This window comes from Macaca mulatta, chromosome 17, assembly GCF_049350105.2.
Source record: "Macaca mulatta isolate MMU2019108-1 chromosome 17, T2T-MMU8v2.0, whole genome shotgun sequence".
In the NCBI taxonomy this organism is placed as follows: domain Eukaryota; kingdom Metazoa; phylum Chordata; class Mammalia; order Primates; family Cercopithecidae; genus Macaca; species Macaca mulatta.
This window is the reverse complement of record NC_133422.1, coordinates 108,152,563-108,168,937: the sequence shown is the minus strand read 5'-3', so window position 1 is coordinate 108,168,937 and position 16,375 is coordinate 108,152,563. Positions and strand designations below refer to the sequence as shown.

General features: G+C 58.8%; 1 protein-coding gene across 4 annotated transcripts in view; it reads left to right on the top strand.

The window, feature by feature from the left end:
* The window catches only part of RASA3 (RAS p21 protein activator 3), a 133,550-nt gene that overhangs the window by 87,661 nt on the left and 29,514 nt on the right, over positions 1 to 16,375 (top strand). For all 4 annotated transcript variants that reach the window (XM_015121528.3, XM_077974113.1, XM_015121529.3 and 1 more), the window contains exons 5-13: positions 3,695 to 3,771; positions 4,294 to 4,374; positions 4,761 to 4,833; positions 7,527 to 7,603; positions 10,458 to 10,562; positions 12,983 to 13,139; positions 13,651 to 13,799; positions 14,553 to 14,667; positions 15,773 to 15,847. In XM_015121528.3, the coding sequence (XP_014977014.2) occupies positions 3,695 to 3,771; positions 4,294 to 4,374; positions 4,761 to 4,833; positions 7,527 to 7,603; positions 10,458 to 10,562; positions 12,983 to 13,139; positions 13,651 to 13,799; positions 14,553 to 14,667; positions 15,773 to 15,847 (909 nt within the window). The remainder of the gene's footprint in view (positions 1 to 3,694; positions 3,772 to 4,293; positions 4,375 to 4,760; positions 4,834 to 7,526; positions 7,604 to 10,457; positions 10,563 to 12,982; positions 13,140 to 13,650; positions 13,800 to 14,552; positions 14,668 to 15,772; positions 15,848 to 16,375) is intronic.

The window sequence follows — 16,375 nt, the reverse complement described above, 5'->3', positions numbered from 1 at the left end:
CATACACCCCTCAGTAGCCCCCGCCCAGGGCCCCATGGGTGACACCGGGTGACACTGCAGCCACGCGTTGTCAGGACCTCAGCCGTGGTGGACGCTGGGCCCCTTTGCTACGTCTGTGAGTTCGCAGGAGTGCAGTGCCAGGGACCTCAGTGCAGCATCTAGGCAGGTGCCAGGATCGGCAGCCAAGTCCTCTCATTCCTTTCCTGTGGGAATTTGTGCCTTTTCCCTTTGCTCTTGGTAGCCTGGTTAGAGGTTTATTAATTTTATTGGTCTCTCAAGGAATTTGCCTTTGGCTTTGATTTTTCTCTGTTGGTTTCTGATCTGACTTCTGGTTTCTGTTCTTGGGCTCTGGGTTTAGTTTGCTCATTTTCCTCAGTCTCCCAGCCCTGAGCTCAGGTCAGGGTTCGGATCTCCCTTCTGCTCTAGTCTGTGCGGCCGGTACTCCAGATTCTGTCAAACCCTGACCACAGCTCCCGCTGCGTCCCACTGATTTTTTTTTTTTTTTTTTTTGAGACAGAGTCTCGCTATGTCACCCAGGCTGGAGTGCAGTGGCCGGATCTCAGTTCACTGCAAGCTCGGCCTCCCGGGTTTACGCCATTCTCCTGCCTCAGCCTCCCGAGTAGCTGGGACTACAGGCGCCCGCCACCTCGCCTGGCTAGTTTTTTGTATTTTTTAGTAGAGACGGGGTTTCACCGGGTTAGCCAGGATGGTCTCGATCTACTGACCTCGTGATCCGCCCGTCTCGGCCTCCCAAAGTGCTGGGATTACAGGCTTGAGCCACCGCGCCCGGCCCGTCCCACTGATTTTGATGAGTAACACTTTCATTTCTGTTTATTCCAGAACATTTTAAAATGTGTCTTGTGTTCTCCAATTTGTGTGTTATTTAGAACTGTGTCGTTTAACCTCTAAACGTTCTGGGATTCTCCAGCCTGCGCTGGCACCTGCAGATTTACTCAGTGACTTTTCTGGCAGGAGAAAGGGCCTTCCAGGGGTGGATTTTGTTTGTTCCCACTCCCGAATCAGCAGAAGACGGAAGCGCACAAGTCAGCTGGTCAGGAAGGATTCACGCTGCAGGAACAGAGCAGCCTCAGGACCTGATGGTGCCCAGCCAGGTGCCCCTGGACCCAGCCAGGACCCAGGAGAGCACACGGGGGCCGCACAGCCTGCTGCCAGGAGCCAGGAGAGCACATGGGGGCCGCAACCTGCTGCTGGGGACCACGACCCCCGATGCGGCGTGACTCTTCCTGAAGCTCCCTAACAGGAATCGAGCTGCCTCCATCTGCACAGACTCTTTCTAATCTGAACACTTCTGTCCTGAGGGAGTTTGCGCCCGCCATTTAAGAATGGGATGAAGCGGTGGGTTCTCAGTTACTCTTGGGCCAGGCACTTCCTCCTGTCTTTTGGTGTTCAGGGCACTGCTTTAGCCCGTGGACAGCCACAGAACAGAGCCTGGCATTTGGGGTTCGGGTCTGTGATCCCCCCTGCATTTGTGGTCTGTGTTGGTAGATCTGTTTGCTGAGGGTCTGGGTTTTTGAAAAACAGCTTAGTGGCATATGTGAAGATGCTATTTTTAACTTGTATAGGGAATAAATATCTCTTGACTAATTTTTGGGGTATTATTTTATGGTTTATTTTTCTTATTAGGTGATTTACCTCTCAAGGCGGGCTAGGTGTCTGGAAGATTTTTGAAGGAACTTTAAGGTTTTTTAACGTTTAGGTTGGTGGGGCCTAAGCGAGGTCCCTGCTCCATCTGAGGTTCTGCACCAGGCCACATGCTGCAGGGCTGCCGTCGGTTCTGCCGTCCACGTCTTAGCGCCACGCATTCTGCCCGTCCCTCCCACCCTCCCACCCTCCCACAGGCAGTGACAAGCCCTGGGGAACAGGCCCTGGCCTTGCTGGAGCCTCAGGAGCAAGAGCTCAGGGCCAGGCCAGGCAGAGCTCCTGATGCATGGATGAGTCTGTGTTCATTCCATCCATTCAGTGCCATTCAGGCTGGAGCAAATACAGGGACAGCGGCACGCACAGATAGGCACGCACAGCCGCACACACACACAGGCACACACAGTCACATGTACACACAGGCGGTGCACACACTGGCAGACATCCACACGCAGTTGCATGTACAGACAGGTCGACAAACACGCATACACAGGTGGACACACACAGTCGCACACACACACAGAAGGACATGCACACAGCCACACACACACAGACAAGAAGACACACAGGCAGATACACACACAGGCAGATGCACACACAGCTGCTCACACACATAGTTGCATGCACAGAAGGACACACACAGCCACACACACAGGCAGACGCACACACAGACAGGCGGACACTGACAGGCAGATACACAGTTTCATGCACACACAGGCAGATGCACACAGCCGTGTGCACACAGATGGACACACATACATAGTTGCACGCCCACACAGACACATAGCCACATGCACAGGCAGACACACACAGCTGCATGCACACACAGGCAAACATGCACACAATTGCACACAGGTGGACACGTACACACAAGCAGATACAGTCACATGCACACACAGGTGGACACATAGTCGCATGCACACTGGTGGACACAGCAACACACACAGACGGACACACAGTTGCACACAGGTGGACACACAGCTATACACAGGAGGACACGCACACACAGCAGCACAGATGGACACACATAGTCACATATATGCATAGGCAGACACACACACAGTTGCATGCACCCAGGTAGACACAGCCGCACACACAGGAGGACACACAGCTGCACACACACACACACAGCACAGATGGACACACACACACAGTCAAATGCACAGATGGACACAGGTGGACACACACACAGGTGGACATGCACACACAGCAGTATCCACAGATGGACACACACAGTTGCATGCACAGACAAGTGGACACACACAGATGGGCACACACACACCACAGCATGCTTATACAGGTGGACACAGCCAGACACACAAACCACACACACACATAGGCAGACAGACACACAGTCGTACTCACAGATAGGTGGACACACATCCACAGCTGTGCACACAGACAGGTGGACAGACACAGCAGCACGCAGAGACAGATGGATCTGTAGAGACAGGTGGACCCGCAGGGCAGCCTTGCTGTCTGTTCTGCTGGAAGCCCCCATGAGCCTTGCTCTCTGTGTGAGCCTTGCTCTCCGTGTGAGCCTTGCTGTCTGTGTGAGCCTTGCTCTCTATGTGAGCTCTCCAAGCTTCCTGCGGGTTCCATGCGGCCTTGCCTGTGGGGAGGTAAAGGCAGGCAGTGGCCCCGGTTCAGGAGAGAGCTTGCTTCCCCTCCGTTTTGCCCCAGTGGACACACGTGAGCAGCTGCAGCGTCAGTGTCTTTGGGGGGCTGCTTCACCGAATGACCATCTCCCACACGGTTGGACCCCTCACTTCTGAGGCAGCGACCTGCTCTCAGCAGAGCCAGGAGCCTGGGCAGCCACATGGGGCTGAGCGGCCAGGCAGGCAGCTCTCCTGAAGGAAGGCCACGGCTGGGACCCTGCGTCCGGGGGTGGAGTGGAGGGGCCAGACGTGCCCGTCGGCTGCGGCGGGGTGGAGCCACCTGCTCCCTTTGCCTTCTAGGCTTTCCCTGGGCTGTGCGGCCCTGGCAGCCTGTGGGAGCGCCACAGCCCCTGACACCCCGTCCTCATGCCTTGCAGGGCAAAGTGCACCTGGAGCTGCGGCTGAGCGAGGTCATCACAGACACTGGGGTCGTCTGCCACAAGCTCGCCACACGGTAAGACGCGTCCTCACCAGGGACTGAGCACACAGCGAGTGGCCCGTCTGGCTCCCGAGGAGTACACAGGGGTTTTCAAACCAACACACAGAAATTTCCAGAGCCGGTGGCTCCCCAGGATGATGCTGTTTAGAGGTTCTGGCCCCCCCAGGATGACACTGTTTTAGAGGTTCTGGCACCGCAAGACGACAGTGTTTTAGACGTCCTGGGCCCCCAGGATGACGCTGTTTTCGGGGTCCTGCCCCCCTGATGACACTGCTTTAGATGTCCTGTCACACACTCCCGGCGTCCTCACTAAAGCACATGCTCACCTTAGAGGTGTTGTTTTGGGCTTTTGCGAACGGCTGGCGTGATTCAGTGTCACACCGAGGCAGAGCGGCTGTCATGGGCCCTCCCTGCCTTCCAGGGAGGAAACCGCATCTCACAGCTTGAACCGAGGCCTCCTGCCCAACCCAGAGCTGTCTCGCCATTTGCCCGGGGGTCTGCGCTCCCTCCTGACGCCGCCTCTGCTTCTCTCCTCAGCATCGTCGAGTGCCAGGGCCTCCCCATCGTGAATGGGCAGTGCGACCCCTACGCCACCGTGACGCTGGCAGGACCCTTCAGGCAAGTGGCCTCACGCCTCAGGTTTCTGTTCTGGTCCTGGGGTCCGAGGGTCCAGCTCTGAAATCACGAGGCCACTGCCTCATTTGGGAGGAGGCAGGAGGCTGCGCTTTGAGGTAGAATATGTAATTTTTACTTCCTTTTGTTTTCTTTATTGCTCCAAAATTGCTCTGTAGAAAACGAAGCCTTCGTGCTCTTCGTGCTGAGTATTTTTGTCTCGGTAAAGGTTCGGGATTTGCATACCATCTGGAGTTGGAGACGAACAGAAATATTTATGAAATAAATAAAGGCAATAAGTGACTTGTGCATTTGAGAGCTCAGTTTTATGACTGAGAGACTTGGAATCAGCAGTGTTGCTTTAATCCCAATCCTTTCTCTCTCAATAACAGATCGGAAGCAAAGAAGACGAAAGTAAAGCGGAAGACCAACAACCCCCAGTTCGATGAAGTGTTTTATTTTGAGGTTGGTATCTTCATGGGTGAACGTCAAGTGCAGGCTGCACCCGAGACACATTGGCAGAAAGTCTGGATCAGAACCATCTCAGTCTCTTCCCTCTGGAAGTTCCTCCCGGAGAGGAGGCAGCCCCGCCGGCCCTAGGACCCGTGGCCCCAAGACCTTCCCTCCTCTCCCGAGAGAGAAAGGCTTTTCGTTGTCTCCCGAACTGGCCCAGATTTGGGTTAAAAGATGACAGGTTGGCCGGGCGCGGTGGCTCAAGCCTGTAATCCCAGCACTTTGGGAGGCCGAGACGGGCGGATCACGAGGTCAGGAGATCGAGACCATCCTGGCTAACACGGTGAAACCCCGTCTCTACTAAAAAATACAAAAAAAAAAAAAAAAAAAAAAGATGACAGGTTAATCTTTCCAAATTACCAGGACTTTGGGGTTTTTTGTTGTCTTTTTGGCTGCTCTGCCCAAGTGTCCCTGAGCAGGCGGAATGCTTGTTCCAGTGGAAATAGGCAGGGTTTTGAAGCAAAGCGGGGAAGGATTCAGACACAGAGATCCTCTCAGAACATGAAGCACCAAAATCCATGAGAAGGAGGGTGCAAGGGCTGCACTTGGTAGAGTGGGACCCACTGTGCCGTTTGGGGACGGCTGCATCTCATGGAGTGGGGACCTGCCATGTGGCTGGCGCGGTTTGGGGATGGCTGTCTGCAGGGCCTTTAGACAGATGCTCTTCCCATCCACAAACCTTCCCGTGCACAAGCCCTGGAGATGTGAGGATGGATGAGGCCTCTGTGGCAGGAGCATGGCCAGTCACACCTGAGGGGTCAGGCGGGCTCCCCTGAGCCATGATGGCTGAGCGGCGCTCGATGCATGCAGCTCTGGGGGGACTGTTGGAGAGTGGACCTACCAGTCTGAGCAGGACCCACGGGCACTGCTGAGGCTCAAAAGGGCCCCACAGGCAGAGGTGGGAACTTGGTGTCCGAAGCCAGACCCAGGCTTTCAGGGCCGCTGTGAGGAGGGCTTTGGAGGTGGAATCTGTTTTCTGTCTCAAACGGAAGCCCTCACTTAGAGACAGGCGGAGAAGATGGTTTTGCCAGAGCAAGGGAAGGCAGGGAGCTGCCAGGCTCCCAGGGGCAGGCTGGGCCCTGTTGGCGGTGCAGGAGGCGTGTGGCATGGACAGAGTTCCAGGTGGCAGCTTCCCCCGGCTCGGCTGCCACACATGGAGCTGTCATATACACGGTGGGGTCGTCGGCTGCCACACGTGGAGCTGTCATACACACAGTGGGGTACAGCTCGCCCACTGCCCGGCCACACCCGGGTGCTCATCACGCTTGCAGTGTTCTCACACCGTTTCTACCTTGTGCACTCCCATTCACTCTGTAAAGACGTGGGTCTCAGCCTACTGGAGTAATTTAGTGACCACAGAGAGTCTGAAAACCGTGGTCTGCATCACCACCTGTGGGGCTCCAGGGAAGGCCCGGACCTCGCTGACCACTGCCGTGTGGGCCACACGGGGCCCTGCTCTTTGGAGTCTGTGACCTTTCACTCCGTCTCCACCCCTTCCTTAGCAGCCATGGACCTCTTTCACCAGGACCCTGTCTCTTTCGGCTTCAGCTGCTTCTGACCCAGAGAGGGCGTGAGGCAGGGGTGTCAGGGGCTTCCTGGAGGAGATGTTGCCTGACCTGAGTTTTATGAGATGGGGAAGTTGGGGGGAAGCAAATTTGAGGACAGTGGTGTGTAGGTCAGGAAGGAGGAGGCGTCAGCAGCCCTCAACCCGAAGCAGAGAATTGCCCCTGCATGATCTTTGCCTCAGTTTACCAATCAGGAAGGGCAAGCTCAGAGGTTAGGCAGTTCTAGCAACGTGATTTTGGCGTCAGACCCTGCATCAGAACTTCGAGCTGAGAGCTCCTGAGCTAGCATCACTGCTGAGGCCCAGAGAAGGTGGGGCAGGGAGGGAGGCCGGGCAGGAGGGAGCCCTCCTTGTAAACGTGGGTGACCTGGTGCATGGCTGATGGTGGTTAAATTGGAACTCGAGGTGGTAACCGACTGTGGTCTCCTGGAGCCCGTGGAGCGGCCTACTGCTCTGCTGCAAGGACCCTGCAGGCTGGCGGCAGTGGGGGGCGGTCCCGGAGCCTCGACCCTTTATGCCTTCACTCCCTTTCTGTTCTAAGGAACCCACGGTGCAGAGGTGTCAGGAGGAAGGTAGCAGCGTCTTGACTTTCCGCCATCTGACGCTTCCCAGAGTGCTGGGGTCTGTTAGGGGCTGGCGAGTTTCAGGCACCACAGGCCTCACGCTTTTCACTTCCTGTTGGCAAATAGAGCCTTGAGGTGGGGCCGCTTCGTCTCCACGGCAGAGGGGGTCCCTCCCTCACAGGGTGGCAAGCCTAGAGCAGGTGCAGGTGAGGGACGTTTAGGTCCCTGGAGCCCGGCACCCATGAGGAACCGCTGGGAGAGTCCGGCAGTGGCTGTGAATGGCCTTGGGGCAGGTCTTGCCTGGGTCTGCCCCTCCAGGAGCTCTGTGAGTGGGAAATGCTGGCACTCAGGAAGCCGGGCCTGAATCCCGAATCTCACCTAGGGCCTTCCCGGTTGTGGCCCTTGAGTGGCGTGTGGGTAAGCGCAGAGGAAGTGCAGCCCGGGGCCTGGGTCCGCGTGGAGATACCCCCGCCTGGTGGCACCACGGTCTCAGCGCTTTCTCTCTCCGCTGACTCCAGGTGACCCGGCCCTGTAGCTACAGCAAGAAGTCTCACTTTGACTTCGAGGAAGAAGACGTGGACAAGCTCGAAATCAGGTGAGAAAACCAGGCTCCGCGTCCCCGATTCGGCAGTTTTCACCCAAACTCCTCAGCTCTTTTGTTATTTGTTTCTAAATATAGGGTCATAGGTAGAAAAGAATTTCCATTTTCTTGGTAATTTTCACAACAGATGTTAGAAGCTGTAGTTGAAGTGACAGCCTGTGGGTGGTGTTAGGGCTCACCTTGCAATTCCTGCGAAGAGGCGAAGGCCAGAGGTCCGCATCCCTCCGGCCGAAAGGCTTCTTCATCCACCAGGAGCGACGGGGCACACAGGCTGCAGCTGTTCTTAAGGTCTTGTTCTAAGCCCTCCGCCGTCCATGGGTGCAGGCCTCACTCGGAGGTCACAGGCCTGGCGGGTCTGCACGGCGCCCGGCCCTGGCACTCCTGAGGCTCTCAGCTGGGTGGCCTCTGGGGAGACCCTGTCCCCTTTGACTCGAGTGAAATGTTCTCACCTGGTACTACTGGGTTTGTGTTTCCTGCGTGTGGTCATAGAAGCTGCATCGTCAGCCTTTGCCCTGGAGCCCCCACCGCCCTTTCCTGGCTCCTCAGCGCCTCCCATGGGAAACGGGGAAATCGCTTGCGGGTTCTCGCAGGTTGGGAGGTGATCTCAGGTCCAGGATTTAGAAAGCCCCACGATCCGGCTGACTCAGAGGTCTGGGGAGGGCGGGCCCCAGAATGTGCTCTTCACAAACGCTGGTGGGTTCTCCCCTCCCAGTGAAAATAGGCTGGATTCCTGTTTCTTTTTGAACGTAGCCTCTGTTCCTTCTGTATCAACGAATGCCCCCATCCCCTGTGAAGAGGCAGATGAACCTCCCCTGAAGCCCCCGAACCTTTCCATGCTGGACAGAGAAGGAACGAAACGGCTCCCTCCTGACCCTCCCCAGCCGGCCCTGAGACCCCGAGCCTGGGATGCTCCTGAGCCTGGGATGCACCTGCTTTCTTTAGGTCATTTTGGAGAATGTGCCATCAAATACCTGGTCACACTCCCTCCCAGGGCCTGGCAGTGCCCCAGGGGGACCCTTACCGGGACATGTGGAGCCGGCGTGTGGCTCAGGCCCTACGGCTGCTGGGAGGCGTGGTTTTGTGGTTGAGAACCATAGGAATGTCCCTGATGTTATCGGTCAGCTCCGCCTTCCCTAGTTGTCTCCATCCTGAACCACAGAATGTCCCTGACGTGGTCGGTCAGATCCACCTCCTGAGGGGTCAGGGTCCTGAACTGTAGGAGTGTCCCTGACGTGGGAGTCCTAAAGCAGGGTTGTCTCCACCAACTGTCTCGGTTTGAGTCCCATTTTTAAATGTCTTGGCCTAAACCTTCATTTCCAGGCTTCACGGTACTGAGCCAGGGCCTGAGACCCTGGGCCGGGCATCAAGGAAGCCTCCCCAGGACTCATGCCAGCCCCACCACCAGCCCCTTTTTCAAGAGAAGGAAGCACCATCGTTGGTTCCTTTTTACACCAAGCTTTGAATTCAGGAGTGAAGTCCAGTTACTGAATTTTTTTAAAGCACACAAAACGTGTTTTAAATATTTCCTTTTTTAAAGGCAGATGCGCCTGCCTGGCCACTTGGCACATTTCCAAAGTCCCTGCGCAGATCAGCGGTCCCCTCTGTTCCTTCTGAAAAGAGCGCGCTATGGGTTCTTGTGCGGCCTGTCAGCCCTCCCCGGCCCCAGACGCCAGTGCCTCTGCAGGATTCGCAAGGGCAGCAGAATCACCGGCCTTCCGGAATCTTCTCCCCCTAGGGGGATGCCCCTGATGGCCACAGTGTGGTTAGACCTGCTGAGTTTTAGCCGCCTGGGTAGGGCCGGGCATGTGTAACTGGGGTTTCAGGCCCGTGGGTAGAGCTGGCCACACATGACTTCGGGTGTTTCAGGCATGCGGGTGGGTCCTGGCCATGAGGGACTGGGGTACAGTCCTGTAGACTTGTTGTAGCCGGGTATGCTGTGTGTCTGTCAGAATTTCACAGCCCCAGGTCTGAGGGGACACGTACCGTCCCACACCAGGACAGAGCATTAGTGGAAGCCGCTGCCGTGTTAGACATTAGCAGAAGCTTCACGATGCTGGGCCCAGGCTACTCAGGGAGATTCGTGGACCATGCTGTGGCCACGGTTCTCCCCCTGCTGTGGTGTGCGTGGCCCCTGAATCCACTTCATGCCCCAGGTCATAAGCGATCTGTGGACACAGGGTTCTATATTCAGGGGCAGGGCATTCACAAGCACCCAGTTTTGTTTTGAGGCACATTTTCATGTGACGAAAGCAGAGAGCCCCTGGCTGTTGAATCAGCCAGCCCATCCTCCATGGGCACCCTCCTCTCTACAGCCCAAGTTCTTCATCATCCCCTGCATTGAGCCCTGCAGATGGAGGCTGCTGGGCCGTACGCTGGGACGGTGCGAGAGGCACACGCCACAGGCCCCTGAGGGTCTCACTTGCCCGCCGTGCACAGGCTGCTGACATTGGGCCTGTTGTGGGCAAAGGGGACAGATGGTGCTGGAGCTGAGAGCGGCAGCAGCCGCGTAGCTCCTGGGTGCACGCAGCGATGCCCGGCTCCTTCCTGGTGCAGAGCCTGGGATCATGTAGCTCCCTGGTGCACGGAGCGACACCCAGGCTCCTTCCTATCTAAGAGCCTTTTGCCTTCCTCTGCCTGCCCATTACCACTGGGAGACACTCATCTTTATTCCAAAACCACAGGCTGGTCTGATGTGTTTTAAACGTGCCCGGTGGGCTGAGCCTTGATGGAGACTCTGGGAGGCGCTGCAGGCTCCCCCTGCTCCTAGGGAAACAAAGCATGGCCCGTAATCTCTGCTTCACCCGGGCTGCCCGCTGTCAGCTAGAGCTGTACTGATGCCGTTTTTCAGAGTTGACCTCTGGAATGCCAGTAACCTGAAGTTTGGAGATGAATTCCTGGGAGAACTAAGGATCCCGTTGAAAGTCCTGCGGCAGTCCAGCTTCTACGAGGCATGGTAAGGTGACGCTGCGCCTGCAGACTTCCACATCTCTGAGAGCCACAAAAACACATGCTGCCTCTGAGTGGAAAGGCACAGAGGCCATGTGTGCTGGTCCTCGGCTGCGCCCGGCACCCGCCTGCTGATGAGTTTCTGCCTCACAGCAGGTGAGAAACGGCAGGTGAGGAGAGGCAGCAGGGATCACACTGAGCAGGGACTCACGACGGCTGGCACCTCAAAACAAGACAGGGAACGCTAGTGAAAGCGGGACCCTGAGCCACCAGCAGCTCGTGGGGTCTGACCCCGGTTGAAAGGGGGACCCTGAGCCACCAGCAGCTCGCGGGGTCTGACCCTGGGTGAAAGGGGGACCCTGAGCCGCCAGCCGCTCGCGGGATCTGACCCCGGGTGAAAGGGGGACCCTGAGCCGCCAGCCGCTCGCGGGGTCTGACCCCGGGAGGAGAGGGTATCAGCAGCTGGTGCAGGAGCCCAGAATGCGCACAGCGGGCCCTGCCCCGCGGCTGCACTCCGGGTCTTGCTCTGGGCCCTCGGCAGCACCTCCTATTAAGGGCGCATTACAGGGTTCTCCATTCCCCTCTGCACGTCTGGACCTCAGGGATCGGCTCTGACCCAGAACCCACCCCAGGGCATGACGTGTGTTGCTGCCTCCTGCCTTTCTTTCCTGTTTTCTCCGGGTGCTTGGTGTTTTGGTGGAAGGAGCAGGCCATTGTTTGATTTTACTTCCAGTTCACGTGTGTCCCTTAGCGACAGGCAGCTCCTGAGAGGGCCCGGAGTTGCGGGAGGCGTGCACTGCCAGGCGTGGACTGTGTGCCGCGGCCTAACGCCCCATGTGTCCCTCTGCCGTGTGTGTGAGGGCAGGTTTCCATCCCAGAAACTGAAACGCACGTGTCTTTTGATTCTATGAAGACGGCACGGGCACAGGCCCCCTGAGCTGAGTTAGGCTTCCTCCTACGCTGAGCGAACCCCTGGCCCGGGTAGCCAAGGCAGCCACCACAGACCCCAGAGAACCCCAGGGGGCTCATGCCTCGGACACGGGCTCCACCCACCTGACGGGGGCTCATGCCTCGGACACGGGCTCCACCCACCTGACGGGGGCTCATACCTCAGACACGGGCTCCACCCACCTGACGGGGCTTCGCGCCTCAGACACGGGCTCCACCCACCTGACGGGGGCTAATACCTCAGACACGGGCTCCACCCACCTGACGGGGGCTAATACCTCAGACACAGGCTCCACCCACCTGACGGGGCCTCGTGCCTCAGACACGGGCTCCACCCACCTGATGGGGGCTAATACCTCAGACACGGGCTCCACCCACCTGACGGGGGCTAATACCTCAGACACGGGCTCCACCCACCTGACGGGGGCTCGCGCCTCAGACACGGGCTCCACCCACCTGACGGGGGCTCGCGCCTCAGACACGGGCTCCACCCACCTGACGGGGCCTCGCGCCTCAGACACGGGCTCCACCCACCTGACGGGGCCTCGTGCCTCGGACACGGGCTCCACCCACCTGACGGGGGTAATACCTCAGACATGGGCTCCACCCACCTGACGGGGCCTCGTGCCTCAGACACGGGCTCCACCCACCTGACGGGGGCTCATACCTCAGACACGGGCTCCACCCACCTGACGGGGCCTCGTGCCTCAGACACGGGCTCCACCCACCTGATGGGGGCTAATACCTCAGGCACAGGCTCCACCCACCTGACGGGGGCTCGTGCCTCGGACACGGGCTCCACCCACCTGACGGGGGCTCCTGCGTGAGACACGGGCTCCCCCGACGTGACGGGGGCTTGTGCCTCAGACACGGGCTCCACCCGCCTGACGGGGGCTCGTGCCTGGGACACGGGCTCCACCCACCTGAGAGCTGAGACTGCCTGGCCCACAAATCAGAGCAGAGAGGGCTCCTGGGTGACTGCATGGGGTAGAACCAAAGATGGAAGAGTGGCCGGGCAGGAAACATCGCCCACAATGACCAGGTGCCGAGGTGGCCTGCCAGGCTCACCAGCCCAAGGCCCCCACCTGTGGCAGCAGGAGCCACGGCACGCTGTGGTTGAAATAATTTTCATTTCCATCTGCTGCTGACATTGCCGGCCATAGGTCTTCACGGCGAATCACTGACCACTTCTGCGCGGGTTCCCGGAAACCCGTTCCCCCCATGTTGCACCCCCCATCCCCCTCCGCGTTTCCCCCGTTGACTCCTGCGTCTTTGGGTCCAACACTTGCTTCCTGGGGATCCCCAGTGACCAGCCGTGCTGGGGGTCTTCTGTGGGGAATCCCAGGGGCTGCACTCGGGGGGGTCCTGCGGGATCACCCTCCTGACCAGTCAGCCTCAAGCAGGCAGCTGGGCTGCCCTGAGAGCTGCTCCTTGGCGGGTTCAGCCTCACGCCTCCCTCCGTGTGTCCCTCCCGCCCAGGTACTTTCTGCAGCCCCGGGACAACGGTAGCAAGAACCTAAAGCCAGACGACCTGGGCTCCCTGCGGCTGAACGTGGTATACACGGAAGACCACGTGTTTTCTTCTGACTATTACAGCCCTCTGCGGGACCTGCTGTTGAAGTCTGCGGATGTGGAGGTGCTTGTCCACGCCGTGGCCTGTGGGTGTGGGCAGGAGGTGCCACCTGCCTGGGGCCCCGCCCCACGCGTTGCCCCACCCCAGAGGGCACCTCGTCCCTGAGGGGCCTTTCCCATGCCTCCCAGCCCGGCCTGTTTCCCGCCCAGATGCCTGGACCCCTTTGCTGGGGGCACTGGTCTGTCTGCAGGTAGAGCCGTGGGAGCCTGGTGATGCTGAGGCCTCGCGGGGTTGTCTGAGGGGGATCCCCATCATCAGGGTCCCTCTGCTGACTCAGGAGCTGTAGAGCTGGCCGCATTTGGGGGTTGCTAGGAGGAGGTGCAGACGCCCCTCCAAGGGCCCAGCCAAGCAGCAGCAAATGGGAAGTTTTGGTGCTTTTGTGAATATATGTGTTTCTGTCTCAGCAAAGAGCCATATCTATTGTGGCTGGAAGTGAGACCCCAGCCAGGGTGGGGACAGGCCTCTGAGGGTCCCACACCCTGGGCCCCGGCACTGACCTCGCCCCTCCCCACAGCCCGTGTCAGCATCTGCGGCCCACATCCTGGGCGAGGTTTGCCGGGAGAAGCAGGAGGCAGCCGTCCCGCTGGTGCGACTCTTGCTACACTACGGCAGGGTGGTGCCCTTCATCAGTGCCATCGCCAGCGCGGAGGTGAAGCGGACCCAGTGAGTGCCCGCCCCGCCCCGCCCCGGGGGTGAGCGGCTTGGACCTGCTGCAGGGATGGCGAGGTCGTCACTGGGAAGCACGTCCTGGCGCAGGGCTTGAGGGAATTCAAGTGTCCCCAGAAACCGTGTGGATTCGGGGTTTTTTCACAGACCCAGTTAATGATTCTCTTTTTTTCTTTGAAAGCCCCATTTGCCTTTGAAATCCCGGGTATAGTGAGTGAGTGGGGAGGGAAAACGGCTCCCAGGGCTCGAGGACAGCTCAGGTCCCCTCACTGGGGCACTTTGGGAGCCCATGAAAATGGGGCACGGCTTCCCTCAGGACCTGCTGAGCGCTGTTTCCAGACGCCTTATTCTAGAAACATCCGGCTGCGCCTGTGGCCACCGTAGCTGGCAGGAGGGGTTTGCTTCTCTGCTGGCCCTCGGATCCTGCCAGGGTCTGGTGCTCAATTCTCTGTGCAGGCACAGGCCGCAGAGGGCGAGAGGACGGGAGCAAAGGCCAGCCAGGCTCCTCCTGAGCTGGTGGCCACGCGGGCAGCCGAGTGGTTCCCTCTGGCATTGTTGACACAGAACGGTTCCATGGGCAGGGCCTCGAGCTCCTGGCCTAGTTGTGCTCCTTGTAAAACATCAGGAAGCCGACGGATGGGCGTGCGCTGATCTCACGGCCCACAGGCAGGTGCTCGGGGCCAGGCTCTGCTCCGACTTGCTCTTCCGCATCCCCAGGAGACAAACACTGTCCCCATCGCCATTTCCCAGGGACCCCAACACCATCTTCCGAGGAAACTCGCTGGCGTCCAAGTGCATCGACGAGACCATGAAGCTGGCGGGGATGCATTACTTGCACGTCACCCTGAAGCCCGCCATCGAGGAGGTGAGCACGGGGCTGGAGTCCTCAGCATCGCGGGACACGGGGAGGACTTCCCCCGACAGGGCACTGCACAGGGATCCAGCCAGACCACGAGCTGGGCTTGAACGTCCGCTCCTCCAGCCTTGCTGCAGGGATGCTGATTCATTCGCTCTTATCGAGAGGAGGTTCCCTGTGTACTCCAGAACCTTCCAGATTCTCCCGAATCAAAACTATACATAAGAAAACCCACCATTCGCAAGAAAAACCTGGCTCTTCCCAGGGAGACCTTTCTCCACACGTCCTGCGGTCCCCTGTGTCTGGGCCCTGGCAGCATGGCACGTTTGAGCTGCACACCCAGTCCTCACCTGACCGTCTGATGCCCGCATGCCAAGGCCTCACCCCACCCTCTGATGCCGGCATGCCGAGTCCTCACCCCACCCTCTGATGCCCGCACGCCGAGTCCTCACCCCACCCTCTGATGCCCGCACGCCGAGTCCTCACCCCACCCTCTGATGCCCGCACGCCGAGTCCTCACCCCACCCTCTGATGCCCGCACGTGCAGTCCTCACCCCACCCTCTGATGCCACCAGGTTGTGCCCCCTGTTTACGAGCAGCTTTGTAAACGGGCTCTTTGCAAACGTGAGAACATTTAACGCAGCATTCTGGTTTGCTCTGTGGCAAAATCACGGCAGCATTTTGAAGTGAAAATATTATTAAAGGCCTGCGAGGCCTGGTCTGTGTAGCTGGTGCTCATCAGCACATCGCAAAGCCCGGCTTATCTGATTGTGGCCATGGACTGGGCCCCGTGCCTGGTGTTTGCACCTGACCTCTCACTTGTCCCTCGGCAGCCTAACAGGCCTAGAGTGGCCCCCTTTCAGCCAAGGCTCGGGGCGACACCACCCCACGGTGGACCTGCAGTCCGGCATCACCATGCCCCTCCGTGCCTCACCGTGCCTCACTGTGCCCCTCTGTGCCCCTCCATGCCAGTGGCCGTGTTCGGGGAGCTGTTGCGGCATTTTGTGGATGAGGCTCAGGGTCTGCATCTCAGCCAGGCCTGAGCCCCCCTCCTCCCTCCCTGCCTGTGCCCCCGGAACCCACTCACAGAACCTCGTCTTAAACCTCTTCCCAGATATGCCAGAGCCACAAACCCTGTGAAATAGACCCTGTGAAGCTGAAAGATGGAGAAAACCTTGAAAACAACATGGTAGGTTTTGTTCATGAACGCAACCAGGGCCAGTCACCTGCTTGGGGTCTTTCAGCCGGTGGCTGCCTGGAAGCTCTGACTCACCCCATGACCCTGGTTGGGGTGGGCGCAGGACCGGGCGTAGGGATACCTGCCTCGCCTGGCTACAGTATGCTGGCTGCACTGCTGGGAGGCCACCACCTTTGGCCTGACCTGTGTGCCCAGCTCTACTTCCCCTGGGGTGTCCCGGCCAGCTCTGCCTCCCCTTGGGGATCTGGTCTGCACACCCAGCTCTGCCTCCCCTTGGGGATCTGGTCTGCACATCCAGCTCTGCCTCCCCTGGAGGGTCTGCCCTGCACACCCAGCTCTGCCTCCCCTGGGGCGATGGCTCCTGCCCCCGCCTTTTCCTGGGACAGGATGGCCTCCCCGCCTCCCCAGGCTGTCCCCAGAGCTGTGTCCCGCATTTTAAAACAAAACTCCCTGATGTTGAACTTGCCCCAACATTTTAGTCACTTCACATGATACGTGTTGCAGACTGTGTTGTTTGGT